At 31.7% G+C, this 26,672-nt stretch overlaps 1 protein-coding gene across 2 annotated transcripts; it reads left to right on the top strand.

The window, feature by feature from the left end:
• The first annotated feature begins 2,022 nt into the window (after window positions 1–2,022).
• On the top strand, window positions 2,023–23,252 carry LOC113399170 (putative molluscan insulin-related peptide(s) receptor). 2 transcript variants are annotated; one of them, XM_064217142.1, is made up of 8 exons: window positions 2,023–2,176; window positions 5,849–5,976; window positions 10,365–10,584; window positions 11,894–12,034; window positions 19,777–19,982; window positions 20,456–20,602; window positions 20,694–20,856; window positions 20,942–23,252. In XM_064217142.1, the coding sequence occupies exons 2-8, from the start codon at window positions 5,954–5,956 to the stop codon at window positions 22,790–22,792; spliced, it is 2,751 nt and encodes a 916-aa protein (XP_064073212.1). In that variant the 5' UTR covers window positions 2,023–2,176; window positions 5,849–5,953; the 3' UTR covers window positions 22,793–23,252. The 2 variants fall into 2 exon arrangements, with proteins under 2 accessions (XP_064073212.1, XP_026494031.2); XM_026638246.2 differs by lacking the exon at window positions 2,023–2,176 and having other exon boundaries at window positions 5,738–5,976.
• The last annotated feature ends 3,420 nt before the right edge of the window (window positions 23,253–26,672 follow it).

The raw sequence follows: 26,672 nt of genomic DNA, 5'->3' as shown, positions 1-26,672 counted from the left end.
TGGTCATGTAAGTCGAAGGACCAATGGCTAATGGCGTGAACGAGTCCTATATTTTAGACGAAAATGAAAAGTATAGTAGTAAATTCCATATTACTGCCAGGTATACTGCTTCACCTGCTATTGCGGAAACGGAGGTTCACTATTCCCATCGAGGGTTCTTTTGAGCATGCCAAGGAGTCGAAAGACATAAACATTGATTTTCAAACGTGATCGTAGCATGTCTGCCGTTTTGATTTCTTAGAATATATTAGAAAAAATTAATGGCAGATACTTATTCCGGTTCCAACTATATTTTTTATAATTCCAAAGTTACCTAAATTTGATACAAGTTTGCGTTATTTCGCAAAGCCTATATTTATATAATTATTATATACATTTATTTACAAAAGTAGACACATAGGTCGGTTCTAAGGTGCAGGCAGGCCACATAATAGTTTCTTAGCTGTCCTTATGAAGGTCCTTATGAAGGAAGTATTTTGATTCTCGCACTCTTAATTGTGCTTGTAAGAAAAAATATAATGTCACAAGGGTTATATCAATATAATACGCATTAAGGTATATTTGCTTATTATATAACGAATTTTATTATTAAAAGGCAATGTTCGGATTTTTTTCGTCAAATATTAAGTGGCCTTGCAAATTGGCCACCTGATAAAGATATATACCATAATAACTGTGTGCTATCACCCCTGGGATACAAGGTATTTCCTTCATACTGAAACATAACAAAACTAAGTATTGCTATTTGGCTGTAGAATATGTTATGACGAGAAGGTATATATCTAGACAGGTTTGTACGAAGCTCCAGTATTTCTTATGCAATCAAATGTAATCATATAGGGGCTTAGATAACACAATCACAAATATTAAGAAAATATATTCCGATCAAATATTCGTCTATGTAAGTAACGTAACAGAAGGTATTGTTTAAAGTATGCACTCAAAACATAGTACATTCAAGCGGGACACAAAATGCAATATTACTTGTTAAGTCCACTTGACCCGCAGGTCCCCTTATACAGGCTGTTTTATTACAGTGCTTGACGATACCACGAAATTCAAAAGAGGCCGTGATAAGAAGCATAATGTAGCAAGTGATGAAACTTAAGGTTTTATTAACACTTTAATAACGGTAGCCTTAATGGATATTAAAACGTCAACCAGATTATCTGACAATTTAAAATTTAAGCCCTGCCACAAAAGAACATGCTTAACTAAATGTAATTAGGAATGTTTTAGACGCTGAATTCATTCTTACACGACTTTAGTGCCGCAAAGGAGAGCAATGAATTACCCACTTTACTCTTCTCGTAACGCCTTTTAAGGTTTGAAACGTTTGATTAGACGTTTTTACTTGAAATATGAAACGGAAAATCATAAGCGCCGTGATAGCCGTTGTTAGGCCTAAGATTATTTGCAGATTTCTTTAAATTTTTGTTTAGTCTATTTATTTTATCTAAAATGAAGTAATTACTTTTATGATGTGGGTGGTTCTCTGACCTGACATTAATCTCTTCTGTTAAAAATGAATAATATTAAAAGAAAAAGTTTAATGTCATTATGACGAATTTTATGACTTTCATCAAGAGAGATAATCTGTTTGTCTGTATTTATTTATTTCTTATATTCTCTTATATTCTTATGTTGATTTAATTTATATTTCATTAAAACGATTTCTCTGAAACCGTATAAAAGAGGGTTTGTTTCATTATTCTTTACACAATTATTTAAAAGAAATAAAAATATTTTTATATAGGTTTAAAAATAGAAAAAGGTTAAATTAATACTGATAATATTTACAATATATACCGATATGATGATAACTTAAGCACACGCCTTATTAAATAGAAAATATCATAAATAAATAAATAAAAGTCCCAACGTGAATCATTCAATTTTTGAGTGAAATATCTCGCATCATTCTGTATAAAAATGACCTTTCGAGATCGAGGTCCTAAATTAAGAGTCTATCGAATCTTCATGGGCATAATTAAATAATTTGCACCCATACGCTCAGTTGTAACTGTTGCTTTACTTTGATCGGGCGCAACAATACGGCATTAATTGTTCGATTCACATTTTCCTTGTAGTGTCGATAGTATAATTTATAAACAATTAATAGTTAACTTTAAAACTTTCCAGACGATAGTGAAACGGGAACTAAGTGCACAATTCGGTAGTTTAGGAGACTATTTATTACTGTCTGTCTGTGTCTTCATTGAAAGGTGTTATTGTTTATTATTGTTATTTTTATACGGTTATTTTTAAAGTGAAAATAATATATTTTGTAATATATCACTAATTACCTACGATTTTTGTTTACATTATGATTATGAATGTAAATTATTTTTAAAATTAATTCTACATTTTTAAATCACATAGGGTTATTGTTATGCGTTTTATAAATATATTCCGAAAGCAATTACTACGCCGTACATTGTCGTTTATTTCTTTTTTTTTTTTATACATTTGATAGCTTAATCCTTTACGAAGACTAGACTATTTAACATCACGGTACGACTTTAGAAAGCGAGGCAGGGTAACTTAACGCGAAGTGACTAAGTGATTAAAACAATAGGAATAGACACCGAAGACCTAAGAAGGGCTACGTTTAAGCTTAGGTACAATTTATTTCGTTCTGTGGAAAGATTATCAGTGATGGATATTAGATGGAATATACCGAAAGGATAACGATCACATGTTAATTAAGCAATCAGTAGAGCAAGTATAATAAAGTAAGCTGTACATAAAGAACTAAACTGTAATATTCGCTTAATGTTCTTACTTGTTACGACGCCTTTGCTCACCGGTGAGATTTTAATGAGCCGTTAATTTAATATTTACTTTAATACTTTTCATATTCGCTTCGCATGTAAGTTGACTGCCTTGTTGCCCTAGTGGCTTATGTGTCTGCAAATCTCAAGGTCAAATCTTCAGGTCTGGTGAATAAAACTTTAGGGAATTTCTCAGTCAGTTAATTCTTTGAATGAAGTTGACAGAGTGTATAATAAAAAAAAAAAAAACCAAAATAACAGTCTGTTAATATCCCATTGTTTGATTAAAATCTCCTAGATAAGGTTTGGATTAAATTCCACCACGCTGCTCCAATTCGGGTTGATAGATACACATGTGGCTGAATATCATTGAAATAAGAGACATGCAGATTTCCTCACACTGTTTTCCTTCAATAAGTACATGTAAATTCAGTGGTGCTTGTCTGAGTTTGAACCCGCAATCATCAGTTAAAATGCACGGGTTCGAACCACTGAGCCATGTCGGCTCTTTTTAGAGTTAACAATGTTTTGTCTAAATTATTTCCGGTCGTATGGGATTTGCCGTCACATTGCATTGTATAGATGTAATGTAGTGCTCTTGTTTTTACGCACACATTTGTGCATGATAATTTGTTCTGCGCAGTTGGCAAGCCACTCTTGAGATAGCCGCCATAACCAAAATGACATCGGTCAAAAGGATATTATATTATATAAAGGATATTATATATATTGCCGACCTCCGTGGTCGAGTAGTGTATACACCGGTTTTCATGGGTACGCCACTCGAGGTCCCGGGTTCGATCCCCGGCCGAGTCGACGTAGAAAGAGTTCATTAGTTTTCTATGTTGTCTTGGGTCTGGGTGTTTGTGGTACCGTCGTTACTTCTGATTTTCCATAACACAAGTGCTTTAGCTACTTACATTGGGATCAGAGTAATGTATGTGATGTTGTCCAACATTTATTTATTTTATTTATTATTGTCATGTGGATCAAAAAAAGACCACAGTCGGTTAACACTTATATAAAGGAAGTCAATTACAGCCTACTTATTTTATATCGATGAAATTTTCAAATAAATATAATCTGGATTTTAGTACAATAATTTGCATCAATCTAATTTTATAACGGAGCCAGATGGTTTCATTTTTTGTAAAATAGGTTCGCAGACGTACAAATAGGCCACTTGATAGTAAGTGGTCATCATTGTCCATATAAATTCCATAGGCACCGGTAAAATATTAACCATTCCTTATTCAATGCACCACCAAACTTGGGAAGTTAATGTTAGTCCCTTGTGCCTGTAGTTATACTGGGTCAATTAGATATCAAACCTAAACACAACAATACTGACACAATTTTATTCATTTACATAGAGTAACTTTACTCGATCGTGATATATGTTATCCAATTCGAATATTATATCCAGCTCTTAACCGTTTATAAGTGTTCCCTTGATGGATCGTCTGAACATTATTAGGTATATACTACTAATAGTAGTAGTACTAAGTGTGTCAATTATTGTTCAACTTGAATATTAGTTTCCACTCAGAAGCGGAAAATATTTCTTATATATGAGTGAATACTATTTTCGAATTGATGTGGTAGATATTGGAAGTCCCATAATAACGGTTTTAGGCGATATTTTTATGGAATATTTAGAACAAAAAGATTGAACTCGGCATCACGTATGTATCGTATATAGGTACTATATTATATTATTAAACAATAATTATTCGACAAGACTTACGAGCCGTATTTAAAGTAACACATCATGCTAGCGTCATAAAATATAATTTCACGTCAGTCTGTAAGTGATTTATTTTTTGATAAGGCATACATGGTCAGGCCTGATTTTTGACATGTAAAATATAGGTAACTTACAGACCCGCAACTAGATCATTGCGTTTGTAGAATAGATACTCGGCTGAACGGCAACGATCACGTTGATTCTTACGATCCGATTGCGATAAACTGTCAATCTGCTCGTAGAAATGGAGCGCAGACCTTTACATCTCTGTAATCTTGAACGTTTCGAACAATAACTGAATTATGTTAAGGAGGCACTAATACACGATTGATACAAGGTAATGTAGTTACATAACAAACACAAGCAATGTAGGTAAGATAAACTACCGGAGGTATGTCAAACTGTGTCTGCCATATTAAGTCAAGAGAGAATATATATGAGTTGGTTTTTCCGAGATTTCATAAACGAAGGGTTCATATATATATCCATATTCATAGCTGCGATAGTGCCTATTGGTCAAAATAAGCGTATTATACCGAATCGTATCGAAGTACGAATACTTTTAGAATTTATAATTAATAGATACTATAAGCTACTGCGGAGCTGAACACCTACTGCATTCGGTAACAAGTCTATGTGTTGAGCTCAAGGTCCATATTTTCCCTTGACGATCAAAGATTATCAATTCAGTTTTGTACGCGATTGAAATTAATAAAAATATTATTCATAAAAATGGGCATAAGTACCATTATGTCGAGATCGAAAAAAAAATAATTAAATAAACTAAAAAACGCGTAGATCTTTAAAAACGCGTTTATCGTGCGACCTGTCGTATTATGACAGCATGACTTCTAGTGGAACCCACTGTACACTACATAAATTCCAATAGAATGAAAGTTTCTTGAACAACGTCCACGTTGTCCAATCGTGTTAGTGCATAAAAGTGTAATGTAGGTAGACGAAACCAATTCCAATGAAATCGAAAGGCCCGCGAAGCTCCAAGTCAGATCGTGACTATGACTAGTCAAACTCTGTCAAAATGTCTGGGTAAATAAAAAAAAAGTTTTCTCACCCTTAACATTCGACCAATTTTGATTTGTCATAAAAGGTTTCATCATAAAATTACGGCTAAAATTAATTTTTTGGCAATTAATAAGTAAGTTCATTGCTTCTGCATTGAATTACGATTTTAATTTGTCAGCAGTCGAATATTTTCTTTAAGACTTGCGACTTTTTGGTTTAGTTTTAGTTCTTAAAATAAATAAAAATATAATTTATACAACAACACTACCAGAAAAATGTGATGCATAATAATGTGTTTTCTAAGTGCCACAACGTATTTGAGAATTTTCCGACATCTCATGAGAAAACCTCGATCAGCTCGCAAGCAGAAGAAGTATAAAAGATTTGGTGCCAAGAAGCTTAAAGTAACATGGAGAAAATCACGCTGATTTGGTAATTTCTTTTTTCCTATTTTACCCATTATAATATATCCCTAGAATTAATTTTAACTTTAATTTAATAATAATATATCCCTAGAACTTTTCTTGCAACCGATTTTTATATTTTTTACATATTATGGTCTTCATAGATAGTAATTAATAGATTTAATTTCACTTTTTTTTTAATTTTATTGATAAGGCTTTGTTCGGCTGTGATACATTTCACACACGACATTCGCAGGTCTGAGAAAGTTTGTTTTAAATTGTAGCTCCTTTATTACATTAAGCTGTTATCACAGTAGCGATTTGCGAGCGAATTCAAAGCATTATCCATATTGCAATTCGTTGCGAACTCACGATAAGGGCACTCGCAAATCACCAGTGTGACAATAACCTTACCTACTTTTAATGTATATATTATCCTTATACTCAAATATGTAAATATACGAGTTAAATATGCTCACATTTATAAAATATACTGCTCTTTCTTCTGCAAATAAAATATTTTATTTATATTATACGTTAATCTAAAAGCTTCGTTGCCTTAAGATTATTGTAGTCGAATTATTTCTTCCAGTTTTTTACTCCCCTAAATAATTATATTGTAACGTCGAAGGTAGTTACTGCTTATTAAACTACTTGTACCTCTTACATAACATAATAAACATAATCAGCCAGTAAATTTCCCACTGCTGGGCTAAGGCCTCCTCTCCCGTTGAGGAGAAGGTATGGAGCATATTCCACCACGCTGCTCCAATGCGGGTTGGTGGAATACACATGTGGCAGAATTTCGTTGAAATTAGACACATGCAGGTTTCCTCACGATGTTTTCCTTCACCGCCGAGCACGAGATGAATTATAAACACAAATTAAGCACATGAAAATTCAGTGGTGCCTGCCTGGGACCCGAAATCATCGGTTAAGATGCACGCGTTCTAACCACTGCGCCATCTCGGCTCTTACATCCCTGACCAAATCTTTTTACGTGGACTGCTCTGAGCACTCTTTTGCTTAAATGAACAGTATCCAAGATGTTGATCCGAGATTTCCGCTATTACTATACAGATTTTTATTTTTATATACATATAATTGTTCATTTTTCGCTATTTTCATTGTAATTACTATCAAATTACAAAGGAATATTTAAATTTAAGAAGGGCTTTGAATAAATTCTATTTTGCATACCTTAAAACTAAATATAATAATAATAAAGTAGGCGTTATTTATTATTTAACAGTCTACGTTATATATTTCGGTTTGTATTAAATTTCGACAAAAATATATATTTTAGTATAAAATACGTCATAAGTGATGAAGAAATCAGTGCTAACTTGTGTGACTAATGATATAAATGCAAAAGTAACTCTATTTGTCTCTCTGTTGTTATTTCACGACCAAACCACGAAAACAAATTTAAAAAAAAATGGTATGAATCGCCGCCCAGCGATGTAAAAAGTTGCAAGATTGACCTGACCCTTTGGGCTATTGTCGTCCCCACTCCTAACTCAAGTGATAAGCTTAAAAGGAGGGATAAATAGGAATATTAGTAATTCGTTTATTAATTTGCGGTATTGCTACTATTATTTTTTTTTTTTTTTTTAAATTGTACTATTTACTTTTTTATACCAAACATTTGATGATGAACCCCTAAACGCGAGTATAGTCGCATACTGCAACTAGTTTACAATATATTTTTAAAGCAAGGAGCTGTATTTCCATTTACGTAAAAAGAAAAAGAAACCATATGAAAAATACCCAACGGCATAAACTTAAGTAACTGAAAAGAGAAAAACTAACGTTGTAATTAACAAAACGTTATCTAAGAAATGTAGATATATACGTAATGTTTTTGCATATTTATATTTAAACAAATAAATATATTTACAACGTATATAACTTGCTAAAAAAGTTATAAAAAGCAAAATTTATAATTAAATTATTTTGTTGTACATATTGTAGAAGATGTTTAGAAGAACTTTCATTTAAGGTCACACACATATGTACATGCATTGGCTTGGTTGGTTTGGCTTGTTGCCGTCTGAAACACGTAACAAGACCATCTATCATAACATATGTAATTCTTCTATAGTCTATTCTGACCTTGTGGTCAGAAGTGTGGACAAAAGCCAAATAAACTACATTTGACATCTAATTGACGTGAAATCTTTGGTAGAGAGCTTGAATAATCCTTGACTTTATATATGGATTTACTGATTTACGAAGCTGTTGTCGAAAGTTTGGAAGTAAATTTAAAGCGGATATAAGTAGTTAAGTGTAATAGTTGTAAGATATATTAGTCAAGAACTGTTATACCCTGTACAAGATAGCTTGATCTTTTTAACCGATGTAATTTTTTCTGATCGACATAACTATGCAATGACGAACATTTTATTTTCTTAATTTTATGATTTTAAAAATTGTAAAAATATTTAAAAAAATACGTATAATACACAAGTCTCTAAAGATTCGAGCGTTATCCGAAAATTTTAGGACTTTTTATTGCTTTAAAGTAAAATTTGAATAGAAACACTGAAAATAATAGACACTTGTACAATCTTACATCGGTCGGACGCTAGGGACACGAATAACAGGCAGTAACTGTTACAAATATCGATAACAAAAAATAATTATTAAAGATCATTGTTAAGTTATTGTTACGAACGGGGTTCCTTTTGGTTGGGTTTGGTTTTTTTTGGGTAGTGGTTGGGGTCTCTTTAGCTGATATAAGAAAGCTCTTTTTAGAAAAATAAAATAAAATTAAAAAAAAAAAACAATTGAATTTTAATTTGAATTACGCATTCCATCGTTCCATCGACTGTTATATATATTATATTTTCTGTTTCCCATCACTAACCCGCCTGTCAAAAAGATCAAGCTAACTTGAACAGGTATAGTAGTGCACAATATAGCTGAGCTTTGAGCAAATCGCATGAAATATATAAATCTCAGGTTTGTTTATCTTAATTATTTTTGCCAATTTGGAATAGACTATACAAATATAAATCTTCTGTACACGTTCGTATGTTACTTCTAAGCTGCTTGAATTTAGATGATTTTTTTGTGCGTTCCTTAGTAACTGCCTTACATTGAACTTTTGGCGCTGAGATTATTAACAAAATATATTTTTTTCATTCGTACGAAGTCGTGATGGAGCGCTAGTTATATTTTATACAATAGGTATAGTCAGTTCTAAGAAAAATATTTTTAATCATTTTAAAACAAGTATTAATTAGAAGTGTTATCATACTTCCTTTTTCAAATGTCGTTTAAGTCTCTATGTATATTTTATATATAAGTAGTTATTTAGCTCGTTATCATATTAACACTATGGCGGCTAATTTTAATAAGCTTGCAAATGATAATTTTTTACGTTATAAAATATATTAATTATGTACGTTCGTTCCCGAGTACATACTGTTGCTATTTGAAGCAAAAAATAAATATTCAAAAGTGAATCTACTTTATAGTATAACTATTTTTATATTTTATATGTTAATAGTAGCGGAAATAATTAGGATTATTTAAAAAAAGATTTTCTTAATTTTCAATTTAATAAATGTAAACTTTATATTAAAATATTGAGCAAGACTGAGTTTCTAGAAAGAGATAGTAATTTTTGGTTTACCCAGTGAGCTTTCAAGACGGTGGAGCGGTTCAATTTATAGGATACACGTATCAAAATGGCGTATCAACGTCGGTTGTCAACATTTCACGAGTGACATAATAAATGAATTCTTACAGAACCACACTTACTGCTGGCTTCAAATTAAGCGTGGTAGTATTTATTAATTTCTTGACAGGATATATAACTAACAGTATTTAAAACGGGATATTTACCATGTTTTTTATTTTTATTTGGTGGAGCTCGGTGGAGCTCGTGAACAAGACATTCGTAGATAATGTCGAAATATCGAGCTCCACCAAATAAAAATAAAAAACATGGTAAATATCCCGTTTTAAATACTGTTAGTAATAAAAATAACCATGTTAATTTAAAATCTTATATAGGATATATAACATTTATTAATAAATAAATAACAATTTTAATTGTACTTTACTGACTTACTCTGTAATTAAAATGATTGAATAGATAATATATAGTTAATAATAACTATTGAGTTTCTTGCCGGTTCTTTTCGGTAGAATCTACTTTCCGAACCGGTGGTTAATTAAATACATTTAATTAAACACTGTAACATGACAATTCAAAAGTGCTTTGATCCTACTTGAATAAATAATATTTTGATGTTGATTTATCGTTAGTTTATATATATATATATTGTTTTTAACATCAACAATATAAATAACAAAGATGAGTTTTAGGTATATCTAAAAAGTGTTTCTACCTCAGCTAGATTTCTTTCTTAATTAATATAACTAAGAAAAACTTTTTATCCACAGGTTAATAATAAGTAGTTTGATAGCCTCTATGTCATGCGGCCTCAACAATCAAGATCCGATAGAGTATCATGGACTATGCGTGAACATGTTCTTAAACCACATTGAGAAACTGAAGAAGTTGGAGAATTGTACCATCGTAGTCGGTGATCTAAAAATTTCACTACTAGAAAGAACTAAACCAGAAGACTTTAAGAACCTTACATTTCCTAAATTGAAAGAGGTTAGTACGGATATAATAATTAATATGATTTTTCTCACCGTTTTCATTCCGTACCGGTGGCAGCTTCACTTAATATAGTTTGTTAAATGAAGATTCAAAAGTGCTTATAAAAGCCTACTTGAATAAAGTATATTTTGATTTTGTTATTTGTCTGATATTTTGAGCGTATGCAAAAGTATACGTCAATTCCTCGATTAAAATAAAATAATATCACATATTATTTTGAAAGGGTATCATTATAATTGTTATAAGCTGTAATGAAAACAAATTCTAATAATACTTTTTTCGATTTATTAAACTTTCAACCCTTAAATGTTTTTTTTGTAAGTGAATAAGTGGCTGCAGAATTGTAAAACAATTTGGCAATTAAATTAATATTGGTATAATTACAAATTAAAAGTTATTTTAAATTGTTTTACTTCAAAACTAATTTGAATACAATGTTTAAAGTACTATTGTTCTTAATAAATATCAAACAATAAGTAACAAAACATTGTTTACAAAGTAAGACTTTCATAATCGACTCAAGAATGGCTACTTGTTTATTGTAGCCAATTTCTTAGAAATATATTAAAATATAATAATATTAACAAAAGTTCTATCAATAAATATGAATAGAATAGAAATCTTAATCGCTTCGATGAAAATTGCGGATCCGGAGGTCATGGACTCAAGACCCGAGTTGGGTGTATCAAAAGTTATATAAGTTTTTAGGTCTAAGGGAAAGTAAATTCAGCTGTTGGTTCTGCTGTACGTCTGATCTGTCAGTTTGCTTTTTGTTGATATTTATAAGAAATTGGGCATGTTTGGTGACACACTAGTGCTTGTCATGTCTCTCGTGCTAGTTTGATAATTTTGAAGATTAGCTGTCGTGCCTGAAATCCGGTCAGGACTTGATAAAAGGCTTTATTCAATTCTCCCCAAGCGAGTTATACACTGACTACAATATTTTGTAAATTATTTTTGCTGTGTACCAAGTTTAGTCAAATATAACTTGTGTATTTTGCTGGTGCTACAAGTGTGCTCATATGCTATGCTACTACAAACAATAATGCTTCGTTCTATTATGTGCTGTTACAGAATATATTTTTTAACTGTTATTTATTTAATGTATTTTACGAGTACCGACGTCAAAAACATGATATTGATTCCACAAAATAAAAAATGATGATTGAATATATAGTTCAATAAAATTTGTATTTACGTAGTAGTATATAGGAAAAACTCAAATTGTCTAGTGCAATATTTATTAACCTGCTTTTTCCCTCGATGAATATTTTAACAAGCTATTATTAATATTTTATTTCAGGTTACAGGATACATGGTTGTTTATCGAGTTGCCGGTTTGGAAACTCTAAGCAATTTGTTACCAAATTTGGCGAGGATACGAGGGAACACACTTTTGTATAATTATGCTTTAATCGTATATGATGTAGAACTTTTAAGAGAGGTGGGTTTATTATGTGTACTGAATGTCCTAGTTATATTTATTTAATTTTACTGAACTGAACTTTACTTTAAGTACCAGAAAGAAGAAATAAAACAGATACAAAGCCTTGTCAAAATAGGTTTATTCCATAAAGTGCTTTCTCAAACACACCTATGAAGAGAAATCAATATATTTTTACGATTGTATATGATCTTAATCATAATATACAAGTAACTCTTTACCTAAATATATTAATGTAAAGAATATGAGCTCTTAAGAAAATAAAGTTTAATTTATAATAGTCTTGTATAGAATTAGACAAATGGTGTATAAACATACATTCCACTTCACACATAAACATTTTAAAATATGCCGTCACCTCATGTATTTAAAAGGATAAGATTCAGTATGTGAGTTTTAATTGTTACCTAATTTTTAATTCAAGTGTGTGCAAAATTTTTAAATTCTATTGCTGTATTTTGACTAAAACACTCTAACAATACTAATACTAAACTTAAATAAAAGTTTCTAATAACTGTATTTACTGCAATGATTATATCTATATCTATACTAATATATAAAGCGGAAGAGTTTGTTTGTTTGTTTGTTTAAACGCGCTAATCTCAGGAACTACTGGTCCGATTTGAAAAATTCTTTTTTTGTTAAATAGTCCAATTATAGAGGAAGGCTTTAGGCTATATAACATTACGCTGCGACCAATAGGAGCGCAGCGACAGTGAGAAATGTTGCAAAAACGGGGAAAATTATTCACATTTATGGACTTTCGATGCGTGCGCAGCATAAACGTTTTAAGTTACTCAAAAAATGTGTATGACAGATATATTCCTCTTTTAATAATAAAAAAAAAGTCCGTGACACTATATGTCTATTTGTTAAGAGTGTGCTAGCAGGCGGGGCGCGGCGGCGGATGAGGGGGAGGCGGGTCAGCCCCGCCGCCGCGCTCGCCACTCTCACCCGCGGGTGTAGTTCTGCGAAGTAGCAATGCACATAACGACTTAAAAAAATTAACATTCTTAATAGTTAAATTATTTATCAAAATTAGGTTTTGTTATCAGCTTATTTGCTCATTATTTTTTATCGTTTAAAATCGGTTACATTTAAATCATAATCTGCTGTAGTTTTAACTTACGATATAAGATAAAATTTCAATGAACATTCCTTCGTACTTTGCAAGTAAACAATTCAAACGTTTCACGGTATAAATAAGGTATAAAAATTACATTACACACGTAAAAAAGTTCAAAATGGCGAGCGATACTTTCACCGATGCAGATTAATCATCACTGAGAAAATAAATTATGCAAATAAGCAAATAGGTGAATATCGTTTAAAATGACTACACAAATAAATTAGTAGTTCAATATTTCAAGTAATTTCTATTACGTTCAAGCATATTCAACACGGTTGTACTATAATCACCTTATGAAATAATAACACCAAAGGATAAACAATCTAAACTTCTTATTGTTCGGTTTGTTTATCTTATTACGTTTAAGTTAATATTGTTTGTTTTCAACCGACTTCAAAAAGGAGGAGGTTATCAATTCGTCTGTATTTTTTTGTTTTTTATATGTTTGTTACCTCATAACTTTTCACTGGATTTTGATAATTTTTTTTTGTTTGAAAGGGAGTGCTTCCCGTGGGGCCCCATTTTAATTTTATCCTGTTACGATGATGGTATCCTTATGAAAACGATATAAGTCTTAAATGTGCATTATGTATGTGCGCGATAAATAGGTGAATAACTCAGAATTGTGCCAACCAATTTTAATGATTCTTTTTTTATTATAAAGGATATACTTCAAGGGTACTATGGTGAAAGTTTGGTAAGGTTCTGAGCATAGGATCCATGACAAAGTAACGGTACGGAAGGGAACGGAACAATTCTAAGGAGCACGTTAGCGATACTCGGCCAAATCTTTTAGAAACAAAAATTTTGACAAAAAAAACCGACTTCAAAAGAGAAAAAAAATAATATGCTCTAAAAAGTAAAAAATAATTGCTTATTATTCTACAACTTAATAATCAAGTAACTTATTCTACTTACCAATATGTAGGTACGTTCTGTGTTTCCACGCAAGGAGATAAGTATGTACCTACCCACTTTAAATCTAACTTAACACAAACCTATGAATAACAAACAATGATCACAATATTTTTTAGATTTATACTATGTAAAATGAAATTAAAAATATTTAGACTATTTAAAAGTCAGCAAAGTTATTACGATAATATATTATAGTTAAAATTATTGTTATTTTTGGAGGCGGTGTCAGCCAAGGTAGGTTTGTAAATATATGATATACTCCAAATTTGTAAATCTGGTCTATCGATAAATACACTTCTTCTTGATGTTTTTTTAAACCCTATACGTACATAGTGGTCCTATATAATGACAGAAAATTGGAATCAAAATTGAGTGTTTAAGCAAACGTGTCTACCGTCAGGTATTACAATTCATGAACTTTTCTCCTAATCCAAGACAAAGAAAAGTCATTCAGATTTACTATTACATTTCCTGTTGAACGTTTTGTTTGTTTTGGCAGAGTATGAATTTTGTTTGTGATTTATTTATTTACAATTGACTTTTTCTTTTGTCTTAAATCCAGATGTCGATACACCTGCATCGAATTGTTAACAAAAAAAATATTCGCAATCGTACACTATTGTACAATATTTCTTTTATGTTTAAGAAAAGGGTTGTCATAATTGACCGTATAACAATAAGCAATAAAAACACAGATGTTGGTAATTTATTTAGACAAACTTTACCGGTAATTTTAAGAGGAACTAGAGCAGACATTGTAAGGTCTTGCCTTAAAAGTTCACCGTTATGGAAATTTGTCCATACCTTAAAACTATCTACGAATATGAGAGCACATTTGGGGGGAGGAAGTACAAATTTTCCTTCAAAGTTACTTTTAATAGGAGATGGAAAAGTACCTCATTCTGAAAATAAAATTGAAATTGATCGCGATTTAGGAGAAAAAGTGACTAGCATAGAGGATTTAATATCAAAAGTTTACCCTAATATCGTCGAAATAGAAAATAAAGATTACCAATGGATGTGTCAAAGGGCAATATTGGCGGCGAGAAATAGTAGCGTTGACGAAATTAACGACCTAATTTTAACCAAACTTCCAGGCGATATAACTACCTACATATCTATTGATAATGTAATGGATCAAGAAGATGCTGTCCATTACCCACAAGAGTTTCTCAATTCTTTAAACCCGAGCGGCCTTCCACCACATTCCCTGAAGTTAAAAATAGGTGCTGCGATAATTTTACTCAGAAATCTTAAACCACCAAATTTATGTAACGGGACCCGCCTTCAAGTAAAATTCCTTCGCAATAACGTGATCGTTGCAACAGTTTTGACTGGTCCGGCAGTTGGTCAAACAGTGCTTATACCTCGCATCCCAATGATTCCAAATGATTTACCTTTTAATTTTAAAAGAATTCAATTTCCCATTAAGTTATCTTTTGCCGTAACCATTAATAAATCACAGGGCCAAACATTTAAACACGTAGGAATCGATTTACGTCAAGACTGCTTTTCACACGGCCAACTATATGTCGCGTTGTCAAGATCGGGTTGCGGGCAAAATCAGTATGTTCTTCTACCACAAGAAAATAAAACTAAAAATATAATCTACGCTAAAGTACTGTAAAACATATTATTAAATCTTATTGACGATTATAATAACAAAAACCAACGTGAGCAATCAAACGATAATCATGATAGTGTTTCCGACAACTACGCGAACGAAGTCGCGGGCACAGCTAGTACTAATATATAAAGCGGAAGAGTTTGTTTGTTTGTTTGTTTGTTTAAACGCGCTAATCTCAGGAACTACTGGTCCGATTTGAAAAATTATTTTTTTGTTGAATAGTCCAATTATAGAGGAAGGCTTTAGGCTATATAACATTACGCTGCGACCAATAGGAGCGCAGCGACAGTGAGAAATGTTGCAAAAACGGGGAAAATTATTCACATTTATGGACTTTCGATGCGTGCGCAGCATAAACGTTTTAAGTTACTCAAAAAATGTGTATGAAAGATATATTCCTCTTTTAATAATAAAAAAAAAGTCCGTGACACTATATGTCTATTTGTTAAGAGTGTGCTAGCAGGCGGGTCGCGGCGGCGGCTGAGGGGGAGGCGGGTCAGCCCCGCCGCCGCGCTCGCCACTCTCACCCGCGGGTGTAGTTCTGCGAAGTAGCAATGCACATAACGACTTAAAAAAATTAACATTCTTAATAGTTAAATTATTTATCAAAATTAGGTTTTGTTATCAGCTTATTTGCTCATTATTTTTTATCGTTTAAAATCGGTTACATTTAAATCATAATCTGCTGTAGTTTTAACTTACGATATAAGATAAAATTTCAATGAACATTCCTTCGTACTTTGCAAGTAAACAATTCAAACGTTTCACGGTATAAATAAGGTATAAAAATTACATTACACACGTAAAAAAGTTCAAAATGGCGAGCGATACTTTCACCGATGCAGATTAATCATCACTGAGAAAATAAATTATGCAAATAAGCAAATAGGTGAATATCGTTTAAAATGACTACACAAATAAATTAGTAGTTCAATATTTCAAGTAATTTCTATTACGTTCAAGCATATTCAACACGGTTGTACTATAATCACCTTATGAAATAATAACACCAAAGGAGAAACAATCTAAACTTCTTATTGTTCGGTTTGTTTATCTTATTACGTTTAAGTTAATATTGTTTGTTTTCAACCGACTTCAAAAAGGAGGAGGTTATCAATTCGTCTGTATTTTTTTTTTTTATATGTGTGTTACCTCATAACTTTTCACTGGATTTCGATATTTTTTTTTTGTTTGAAAGGTAGTGCTTCCCGTGGGGCCCCATTTTAATTTTATCCTGTTACGATGATGGTATCCTTATGAAAACGATATAAGTCTTAAATGTGCATTATGTATGTGCGCGATAAATAGGTGAATAACTCAAAATTGTGCCAACCAATTTTAATGATTCTTTTTTTATTATAAAGGACAATAATTTTAACTATAATATATTATCGTAATAACTTTGCTGACTTTTAAATAGTCTAAATATTTTTAATTTCATTTTACATAGTTTAAATCTAAAAAATATTGTGATCATTGTTTGTTATTCATAGGTTTGTGTTAAGTTAGATTTAAAGTGGGTAGGTACATACTTATCTCCCTGCGTGGAAACACAGAACGTACCTACATATTGGTAAGTAGAATAAGTTACTTGATTATTAAGTTGTAGAATAATAAGCAATTATTTTTTACTTTTTAGAGCATATTATTTTTTTTCTCTTTTGAAGTCGGTTTTTTTTTTGTCAAAATTTTTGTTTATTAGAAGTGGTTGTCATCTGCATAATTATTCTGATTTGGTTAGGTTTTTGTTTATTAAAACATATATGGTTTTTTTATTACGATAAAATATCGAAATAATTAAATAACCTTTATAATACTTTTTTTTTTCAATACAGATTTCATTATATTATCGGGTACTTAATTATTTACCATATGTTTGTTTTTATTGATTACAAGATACGTTTTGGTTTAAATTTAATACCTACATTTTTTTTATCTTTTTCGTCACTATAATGCCTAGAAAAAGAACTAACCTTTCTCGGCAGACTGCTAATGCAAAGCGTCTGCGGCTTTTGCGTAGCAATGAAACAGCTGAAGACAATACGCAGAGGTTAGCTAATCAAAGAACGGTCAGTGAACAACATCGTGCTAGGGAATCGAGCGTTGAACGTTCACAGAGGTTAGCCTTACAAAATTTCCGAACTTCGATGAATCGACAACGGGAATCAAATCATCCTTATATTTTGCCAGCCATCTTACCCCTTATAGTTATGGAATAAATTTCGCAATGATTTATGTGAAGATATATTAAACAGAACGCGTAATGAAAATCAGGATATAACATTAGCCTATACTGATAACGTATACAATGATAGACTTATCTTAATTGAAGATAAAATTCATGAAATTTCAGATAAATCATTGACTGATTTTGGGCTTCCTGCATCAAAAAGGAATTATTCACATAATAATTTAGATCCTTTAGAAGTAGCACTACGGAAGCCGTATGATGTAAATGAATTAAATGAGTATATTACTGAAAATGAACCAAAATTAGTTAATGACCAGGTGACGGCGTACAATCGTGTTATGTGCAGTATTCGTTTTAACGAAGGAAAAATATTTTTTTTGGATGCTCCAGGTGGAACTGGAAAGACTTTTATTACTAATTTCATATTAGCAAAAGTAAGGTCTCAGGGAAAAATAGCCTTGGCAGTTGCGTCGTCAGGAATTGCGGCAACTTTATTAGCAGGTGGACGCACAGCTCATTCCACTTTTAAACTGCCTCTAACTGTTTCTTTACAAAAAGATAGCGTCTGCTCTATTCGCAAAAATGGCCCTCTGGGTAAAGTTTTACAAGACGTTTCTTTAATTATCTGGGACGAATGTACCATGATCCATAGAGCTCATGTAGAGGCTCTAGATAGAACTCTCAGAGATATTAGAAGTTGTGATAAAATTATGGGTGGGATTACCGTTATGTTTTCTGGGGATTTTCGACAAACTTTACCGGTAATTTTAAGAGGAACTAGAGCAGACATTGTAAGGTCTTGCCTTAAAAGTTCACCGTTATGGGAATTTGTCCATACCTTAAAACTATCTACGAATATGAGAGCACATTTGGGGGGAGGAAGTACAAATTTTCCTTCAAAGTTACTTTTAATAGGAGATGGAAAAGTACCTCATTCTGAAAATAAAATTGAAATTGATCGCGATTTAGGAGAAAAAGTGACTAGCATAGAGGATTTAATATCAAAAGTTTACCCTAATATCGTCGAAATAGAAAATAAAGATTACCAATGGATGTGTCAAAGGGCAATATTGGCGGCGAGAAATAGTAGCGTTGACGAAATTAACGACCTAATTTTAACCAAACTTCCAGGCGATATAACTACCTACACATCTATTGATAATGTAATGGATCAAGAAGATGCTGTCCATTACCCACAAGAGTTTCTGAATTCTTTAAACCCGAGCGGCCTTCCACCACATTCCCTGAAGTTAAAAATAGGTGCTGCGATAATTTTCCTCAGAAATCTTAAACCACCAAATTTATGTAACGGGACCCGCCTTCAAGTAAAATTCCTTCGCAATAACGTGATCGTTGCAACAGTTTTGAATGGTCCGGCAGTTGGTCAAACAGTGCTTATACCTCGCATCCCAATGATTCCAAATGATTTACCTTTTAATTTTAAAAGAATTCAATTTCCCATTAAGTTATCTTTTGCCGTAACCATTAATAAATCACAGGGCCAAACATTTAAACACGTAGGAATCGATTTACGTCAAGACTGCTTTTCACACGGCCAACTATATGTCGCGTTGTCAAGATCGGGTTGCGGGCAAAATCAGTATGTTCTTCTACCACAAGAAAATAAAACTAAAAATATAATCTACGCTGAAGTACTGTAAAACATATTATTAAATCTTATTGACGATTATAATAACAAAAACCAACGTGAGCAATCAAACGATAATCATGATAGTGTTTCCGACAACTACGCGAACGAAGTCGCGGGCACAGCTAGTTCATAGTATATATTATAAATGGATAATTGAAATGCTCTGTAAATTGGGTCTTCGAAGTAATAATTACAAACAACAGCTTCATATCAAATATTGTTACAGATTGGCTTAAATAGTTTGCTTAAGATAGACAGAGGAGGTGTCATAATTTGGGGTGGGCCCCTCACCTGCTTTGTAAATACAATCGATTGGAATGCTATCGCTCCTAGATCTCGACATGTTTTAAGCAAACCAGACAAACATGCGCAATGTAATTTTCCTTGCACATGTACGTCTAATCCAGCAACAAATCGCTGTTGGAGCAATAAGTATGTATAATTAACATTGTTTAAATCGAATTTAAAATCCTGTATATACGTAACCATATAAGTATAAATATAATTAATATATATTCTTTAGTGCACTAACAATAATTATGACTGCCCCACAACTGGGCAAATGTCTATTCTCTTATTAATTATGAGTTGTTTTTCAATGCAGATTTATCAGTAGAATTTATTCTATTGTTGGGCATAAAATTATAAACATTTAATTTTAATGAAAACTCATATGATATTTGCCCTGATGTAAATCCCATGTGTTCTATCGACTAGGTCATTGCATCTTTACATATTAATTCAATAAGTTTATATAATATATATGAATAACTTCCAGTATACATAGACCTGTTAGGCAATTTATTTTGTTACTTTTTCGAATATTTTTTATATTCGAAAAAAATATTTTTTATATTATTAATTGGTTTTTAAGTAAATTTGCTAAGGTAATGGTATTTTTTTAGAAAGTGTCAGATCTTCCTCGAAGGGCCAGACAGTTGGAATTGCAGTAGTGAATGTATTGGATGCCGTAATACGAATCCAAAAAGTTGTACTCTTTGCAGACATTACACATACAAAGAAGAATGTGTATCCCATTGCCCAGAAAATACGTGTGTACTAAGATGATTTAAATGTTAACAATGATTTTAAATGATTCAATGGTTCACTTAGATCTTAATGTTTCTTATCAATAATTTTCAGTATTCTTCTATCAGTAAGCAATCATTGTATTACAAACGATGAATGTGTTCATTTGAATCGTTGGGAATGGAATAACACATGTGTATCAGAATGTCCTAAGAATTTTGTTCAGTGGAATGAAGCTGGAAATACGACGTGTGTTCCTTGCGATAACTGTCATCAGGTATGTACCTCTATTTAAGAATTTGTAGATAACTAAAAGAGATACTCAACTAAAATTATATCTTTATTTATGTTTTTATTTTCAGACTTGTGGGAACATGTCCATACAAACTTTAGACACAATTCAACTTGCTGAAAAATGTGTATATATCAACGGGTCTTTGAGCATTCATATTTGGTCTATACCATATGCTGCCAATGAACTTAGATATTTCATGAAAAATATTGTAGAAGTAACAGATTATATAGAAATTTATGGTTCTATTACACTAACTTCGCTTGATTTTCTTTCGTCACTTCAAAGGATTAGAGGTCGTCGTTTATTCAATGGAAAATATAGTTTAGCTATCTATGACATGCATAACCTTCAATCTCTGTTTTTACCACAGATTATAAAAGGGCTCAATGTAGAAAGAGGAACTGTAAGATTTTATAGAAACCCCATGCTCTGTATGCATCAAATAAAAAAGTTGACGCAAAGGTTTCCAGTAGCGCCAAATGAGCTGGACATACCTCAAGGTATGAATGGTTATAGTGGTAGTTGTAATGAAATGTTTCTTAAACTAACCATACAAGTAAAAAATGAGACATTTGCTATTGCATCGTTCTTTACTAAATTGAAGGGGGTGCATTACACGGTTTTGTACGTGAGGATTCCACATGGAACGAACGCTTCAATTGTACCAGAAACATGTAGTGACTCAGAGTGGTTTGCAATTACTGTACCAGATACATTTAATGATTTTGTTCATGTTCCATTGCCGTCTCTTCGTCCTGCGTCAACTTACGCTGTTTGTGTAGAAAAATATGATCCATCAACACGTCATCTGGCACGCAGTAGTATTGTTAAATTCGAAACCCATGTTGGTAAACCTGAACCGCCATTTATTTTAGAACTGGTCGCATCCTCCTCTAATGTAATCGTCATCAGATGGTCGGATCATATGGACTACAGACCATTTATAACACGTTATGAATTAGATATTAATCTGGTTGATATTAATTATAATATTATTACCAGAGATCATTGCACCGTTAATGATGATGAGATGTTTGATATAGATTATACACGACATGCAAAAGTAATGCGACCGCCAAAGAATTATGAAAGAGGTTGCGAAAGTATGTGTGGAATATTATCTTCTGTAACTATTGGTGCTATGGTTGAAGATTATTTTGATGTATGCGATACTATTGGTAAATGCGATGATGATTCTGAAAGATCTAAAAACTCCAGTATTAACGGAAACATCATAAGCTTATCATTAGATATTAGTGGTCAAAGAAATAACTTTCAAGTCGGAGGTTTAGCTCCATTTAGAGATTATAAATTTCGTTTAAGAGCTTGTACCAAAGATTTATGTAGTCGAACAGCTAAAGATGTCGTTCAAACTCTGCACTCAGAAAATGCAGATATAGCTTCTATAACCCATAAGAGTATTATTGATCCTGGGTTAATTTATGTAAAATGGGAACCACCAAGCGTAACTAATGGACCATTATTGGCTTATACTATTGAAATTTATCCAAACGTTAAGGTAAGTGATATGAACCATCTGGTGCCTCAAACGTGGTGCGTTCCCGGAAATGAAACAAGCTTAACTGTAAAATCAAATAAGGCTAGTAAATACTTAGTCAGAATATGTTCCACGACCTTAGCCCACCCATATGCGTGTAATGACTGGATAAAAATTGAGGGTTTTGTAAAATATGAACTGGTTTGGTGGTGGTCTGGAGTACTATTTGGGTTATTCTTATACGTTTTTTCATGGGTTATAGGCTGGCGATGGAAAAGAAGAATAGATAGAAGTGATAGTATACCACTATTTGACATTACATCTAGTTATCGCCAAGAAAGTGTACCACCAGCTACCATGTTATCGGATTTTGTGTCTTTACATAATATTTCTTTACGCGATTTACGAGATTTATCTTAAGCTTGAGCCATATATGTTAAAAGGCAAGCATAAAAAGTTAAATTTTAAATTACTTTCTAAAGCTTAATCAATTCGTTCATCAGTGAAATAATGCATGCAAAGGATAATTGCTTGGATATTATATATAAGCTAAAAAGTATTGTTTGATGAACTTAATTACGTTAAGCTTTTGAAACAAGATATAATTTTTTTTTCGAAAATTTCGAGTTAATGTAAAACAAGAGGTATTCCAGACGAGAGAACAGAGATATCGAGTTTAATTTTGTGTAATGGAACAAAAAATAAATGTTTTTAATGTCTCTTAAACTTTCTAAAGTGGTTGTTGTACGGTGGACATTTTAAATTGTTTTAAAGCTTTACTGAACAAAATGACTACTGAATTTTAACAATGTTTATAATTTGTTGAAATAACAAGGGAGATAATTAATTTAACTCTATTTATGAGTATTATTATATTATGTGTATATAAGGTATGACCATAAGTTACGAAGTTGACATTACTTGTACAATTCCATTTTGTACATCTAGCAGTAAAATTAATCGTGTATTTAATAAAAGTGTTAAATTATGACCGTTATTTCCTTCCTTCTTTACCGTACAAAATACATTTGCTGCTTTTAGGATGTTGAATTAAATAAAAGTTTCATTTCAAAATCAAATTAGATGAAACTGAGAAATTCTCAAATGAAAAGTTTTATTACGGACATTAGTCAAATAAACTATTATTTAATTTGAAGGAAGAGTGAGTATGGGTTTTATGAGAATTCTATTATTTCAGCTGAATAGCTTTTTGTACTTATTTCATATTGCTTTTCATAAATTTTAATTTAGTGTTACTTGAGATGTTATTACTTATTTATATATTTCTTCTTGAAAATCCCAACCGATGTTTGCAAATCCACGCAAGCACCACCTTATTTTAATGTATCGTAATTTGTATAGATATTATAATTATTTTTATTATGTAGATGACATTGCCAAAAAATATATCGTTGAAACTGACATATTTCGTTTGAAAAACTGTCAGTTGCCACACGTCTTTCAACCAACCCAAGTCGGAGCTACGTGATGAAATAACTTCGAAGTGTTCTCGAGCAGGCTTTTGCTTAACAGTGGGTCATTATTGCTGTTACATACAATATCATACATGTTCAAACATTTATTCCACATTTTTTAACAGTACATTTCTTTAAACTTTAAAACTTAAATTATCTTAAAGAAGTTTTCGAGAACATTATAGATTAATTCCCGTTACTAATTATAAATCATGAAAGTATTTAAAGTTGATATTGATATTCCTTACACTACAAATATAATCAAGTAATTGGATTTCCGAAAATTCATCGCCAGGGATACAAAGAGGGTAGGTTACTTACACAGGTTTTAAAATATGAAATATGCCCATTTTAAAATACGTATTCTTACAAGCTTCATGGTTTAGCTGACACTTGTCAATTCCTGTAAAATGTAAGGAATTATTATAAAGTTATACGAGTAATTTACGCCAGGGTTTGCTAGTTAGTAAAATATTTTTGGTGTATAGTTACTGCAACACGAATTATAATAAATATTTATATTCTGATGGTATTCTGATGGCATATCAATAAGATGTTACTTCTAAATTAATATAAATATATATACATATATTAAAGGTCTATATTATAAGCATTCTAATTAATATGCGTTTTACTGGCATATCGAAAGATAAAAAGTAAAAATAAAAATTAACGGTTATTTACAAATATTCATAACAAAAAAAAAAAAAATAGAAAATTGTGTGTTTGACAGAATGAAATTTTGTACAAGAATTTTTTATGGAACATATGTTAACACTAAGAGAGGTTTTCAAAATTCATCACCTAATCGTTAAATAGGGGAATGAAAGTTTGCATTTCCATTTCAAGCATTTCTTAAAATTCATCACACAAACGGGTGAAAATGGGGATGAAAGTTTATATTAAACTTGTGTAGATATCGGTAATCTTTAATTAAAGAGTAAATGACGGTTGCAGTTTATTGAAAATTCATCATCCAGGTGGGTGAATTTTGAGATGAAAGTTTATATGGAAGTTGGTCAAGTCAAAAAGACGGAAATTGATGTCTATACTTCTTTTTAAGATCTACATTACATAATTTTCCGATGGGATTTCCTATACGTTTCGTGTATAAACAAAATCTCATTATTTTCATTCATATTATAAGTTTTAAAATAATGCTTTTCTGACACTGTTTCCATAATATTACTGCCGTAGTAATTTTGATTGAAATCGACTGAGCAATAAGATTAGTGTTAATTTGTTAAAATCTCATTTCATTTTCAATCAGCATTTTGAAATCATTCCAATAATATTCCGCAAAATTTCATGAAGTCGGTACAGCAATAAAGAATTCCCCGCCCTTCTAAGTCCGTCCGTCGTTTTGTGTTTTAATCCGACACTATCTACAGAAATTCGGTAGAGCAAACGTCCGTTTGACAGTCAAGCGTAAAATCACGGCTTATCTCAATTCAGCAGATCTTCCTGGAGCTAATTAAACCCCCGAGCATTTACAATGTTTTGGTCATACAGCGTCGCTTAATTCTTAGAGGTATATTTGTTTTGGATTTATGTTAAGGCGTTTAAGTAAATAACACATTAATTGTTTGAAGTTCAAAGCGCACTACGTGTAATGAAATAGTTATTTAAATATACAAAAAATGTACAGTAAATCCTAAGATTTATTATTATGCATTGGCTGATTTCATAAACTGTTTATTATTAAGTCTCCGTTCTGAATTAAAAAAAAACCATACTTAAAATTGATTCATTTGAAACGGTTCTCGATTGGACACAGAAGTGAAGTTTAAGTTCTACCTCATGTGATTAAATATAATTTTAAATAATGAGGTATCAATTGCATTTATAATACTGTGTATTTTAAAAATGATATTACGGAACGAATTCAATTCTTCACAACAAACAAACTATAAAATACATTAATTATACCTGTACTAAACGAAATTTATAAAACATTACTTATAACACACAAAACCGTTGCCCCCAATAATACCCCCTTGTGTCCTTCCCCGGGGCTCAACGATCTCCATACCAAATTTCATTTAAATCGGTACAGCAGTTTAAGCGTGAAAAGCTAACAGAATCTCTTTTGCATTTATAATGTTAGTATAAATGATTATTCGTCGGAACTCGCATAATTTTTGGTTTCAGAAATCTCTATTGTTGGATGGACATAAAACAATAGGTGTTCCCATAAATCGAGTCCACAGAATCAAAACATAAAGTTATCATTTATATATAATAAATAATAATAATAATAAAAATTGCTTCGGACTATATACCCACTTTTTTAGGAAATTATCATTTTTTGAAAAAAATTTAACCTAGTGCTATTGCAATACATAAAAATAAAATAAGGAAACAGTGTTTGTAATCACTGCTTCGCCATTTCCTTAGAGATTGCACCACAAGCAGTCAAGCTTGATTGATATACAAGCAGTCAAGTCTGCTGGGGATCATGCTGTTGGTACTGCAATTGACTTTACGCATTAGGGTATCGCATCTTTTACGCATCGTGGCAATAAACAATACTCCGCGAACATTCCTGACGCACGACAGATTTACTTTTTGGTTTGTTAGGTTTTCACGTCTTAACTACTGGACCACTTATCATGAAATTTTGTAAAAATATTGTCATGGTAACAGAAAAGGGTAGACAAAACACCCACAAACGCGAGCGGAGCCGTGACTGGAAACTATTTACCTATAAATATTATTAAAGGAGTGTTTAAGTTAATAATAATGTGTCTTGTTCAGTCGAATGTCTAAACGATAACGACTGAAAGATCATAATCAGCGTTTAATTAAACAATGTTTACAATTAA

This window comes from Vanessa tameamea, chromosome 15 (genome assembly GCF_037043105.1).
Source record: "Vanessa tameamea isolate UH-Manoa-2023 chromosome 15, ilVanTame1 primary haplotype, whole genome shotgun sequence".
Classification (NCBI taxonomy): Eukaryota; Metazoa; Arthropoda; class Insecta; order Lepidoptera; family Nymphalidae; genus Vanessa; species Vanessa tameamea.
The sequence above is the reverse complement of the archived record's forward strand: the minus strand, read 5'-3'. Positions and strand labels throughout refer to the sequence as shown.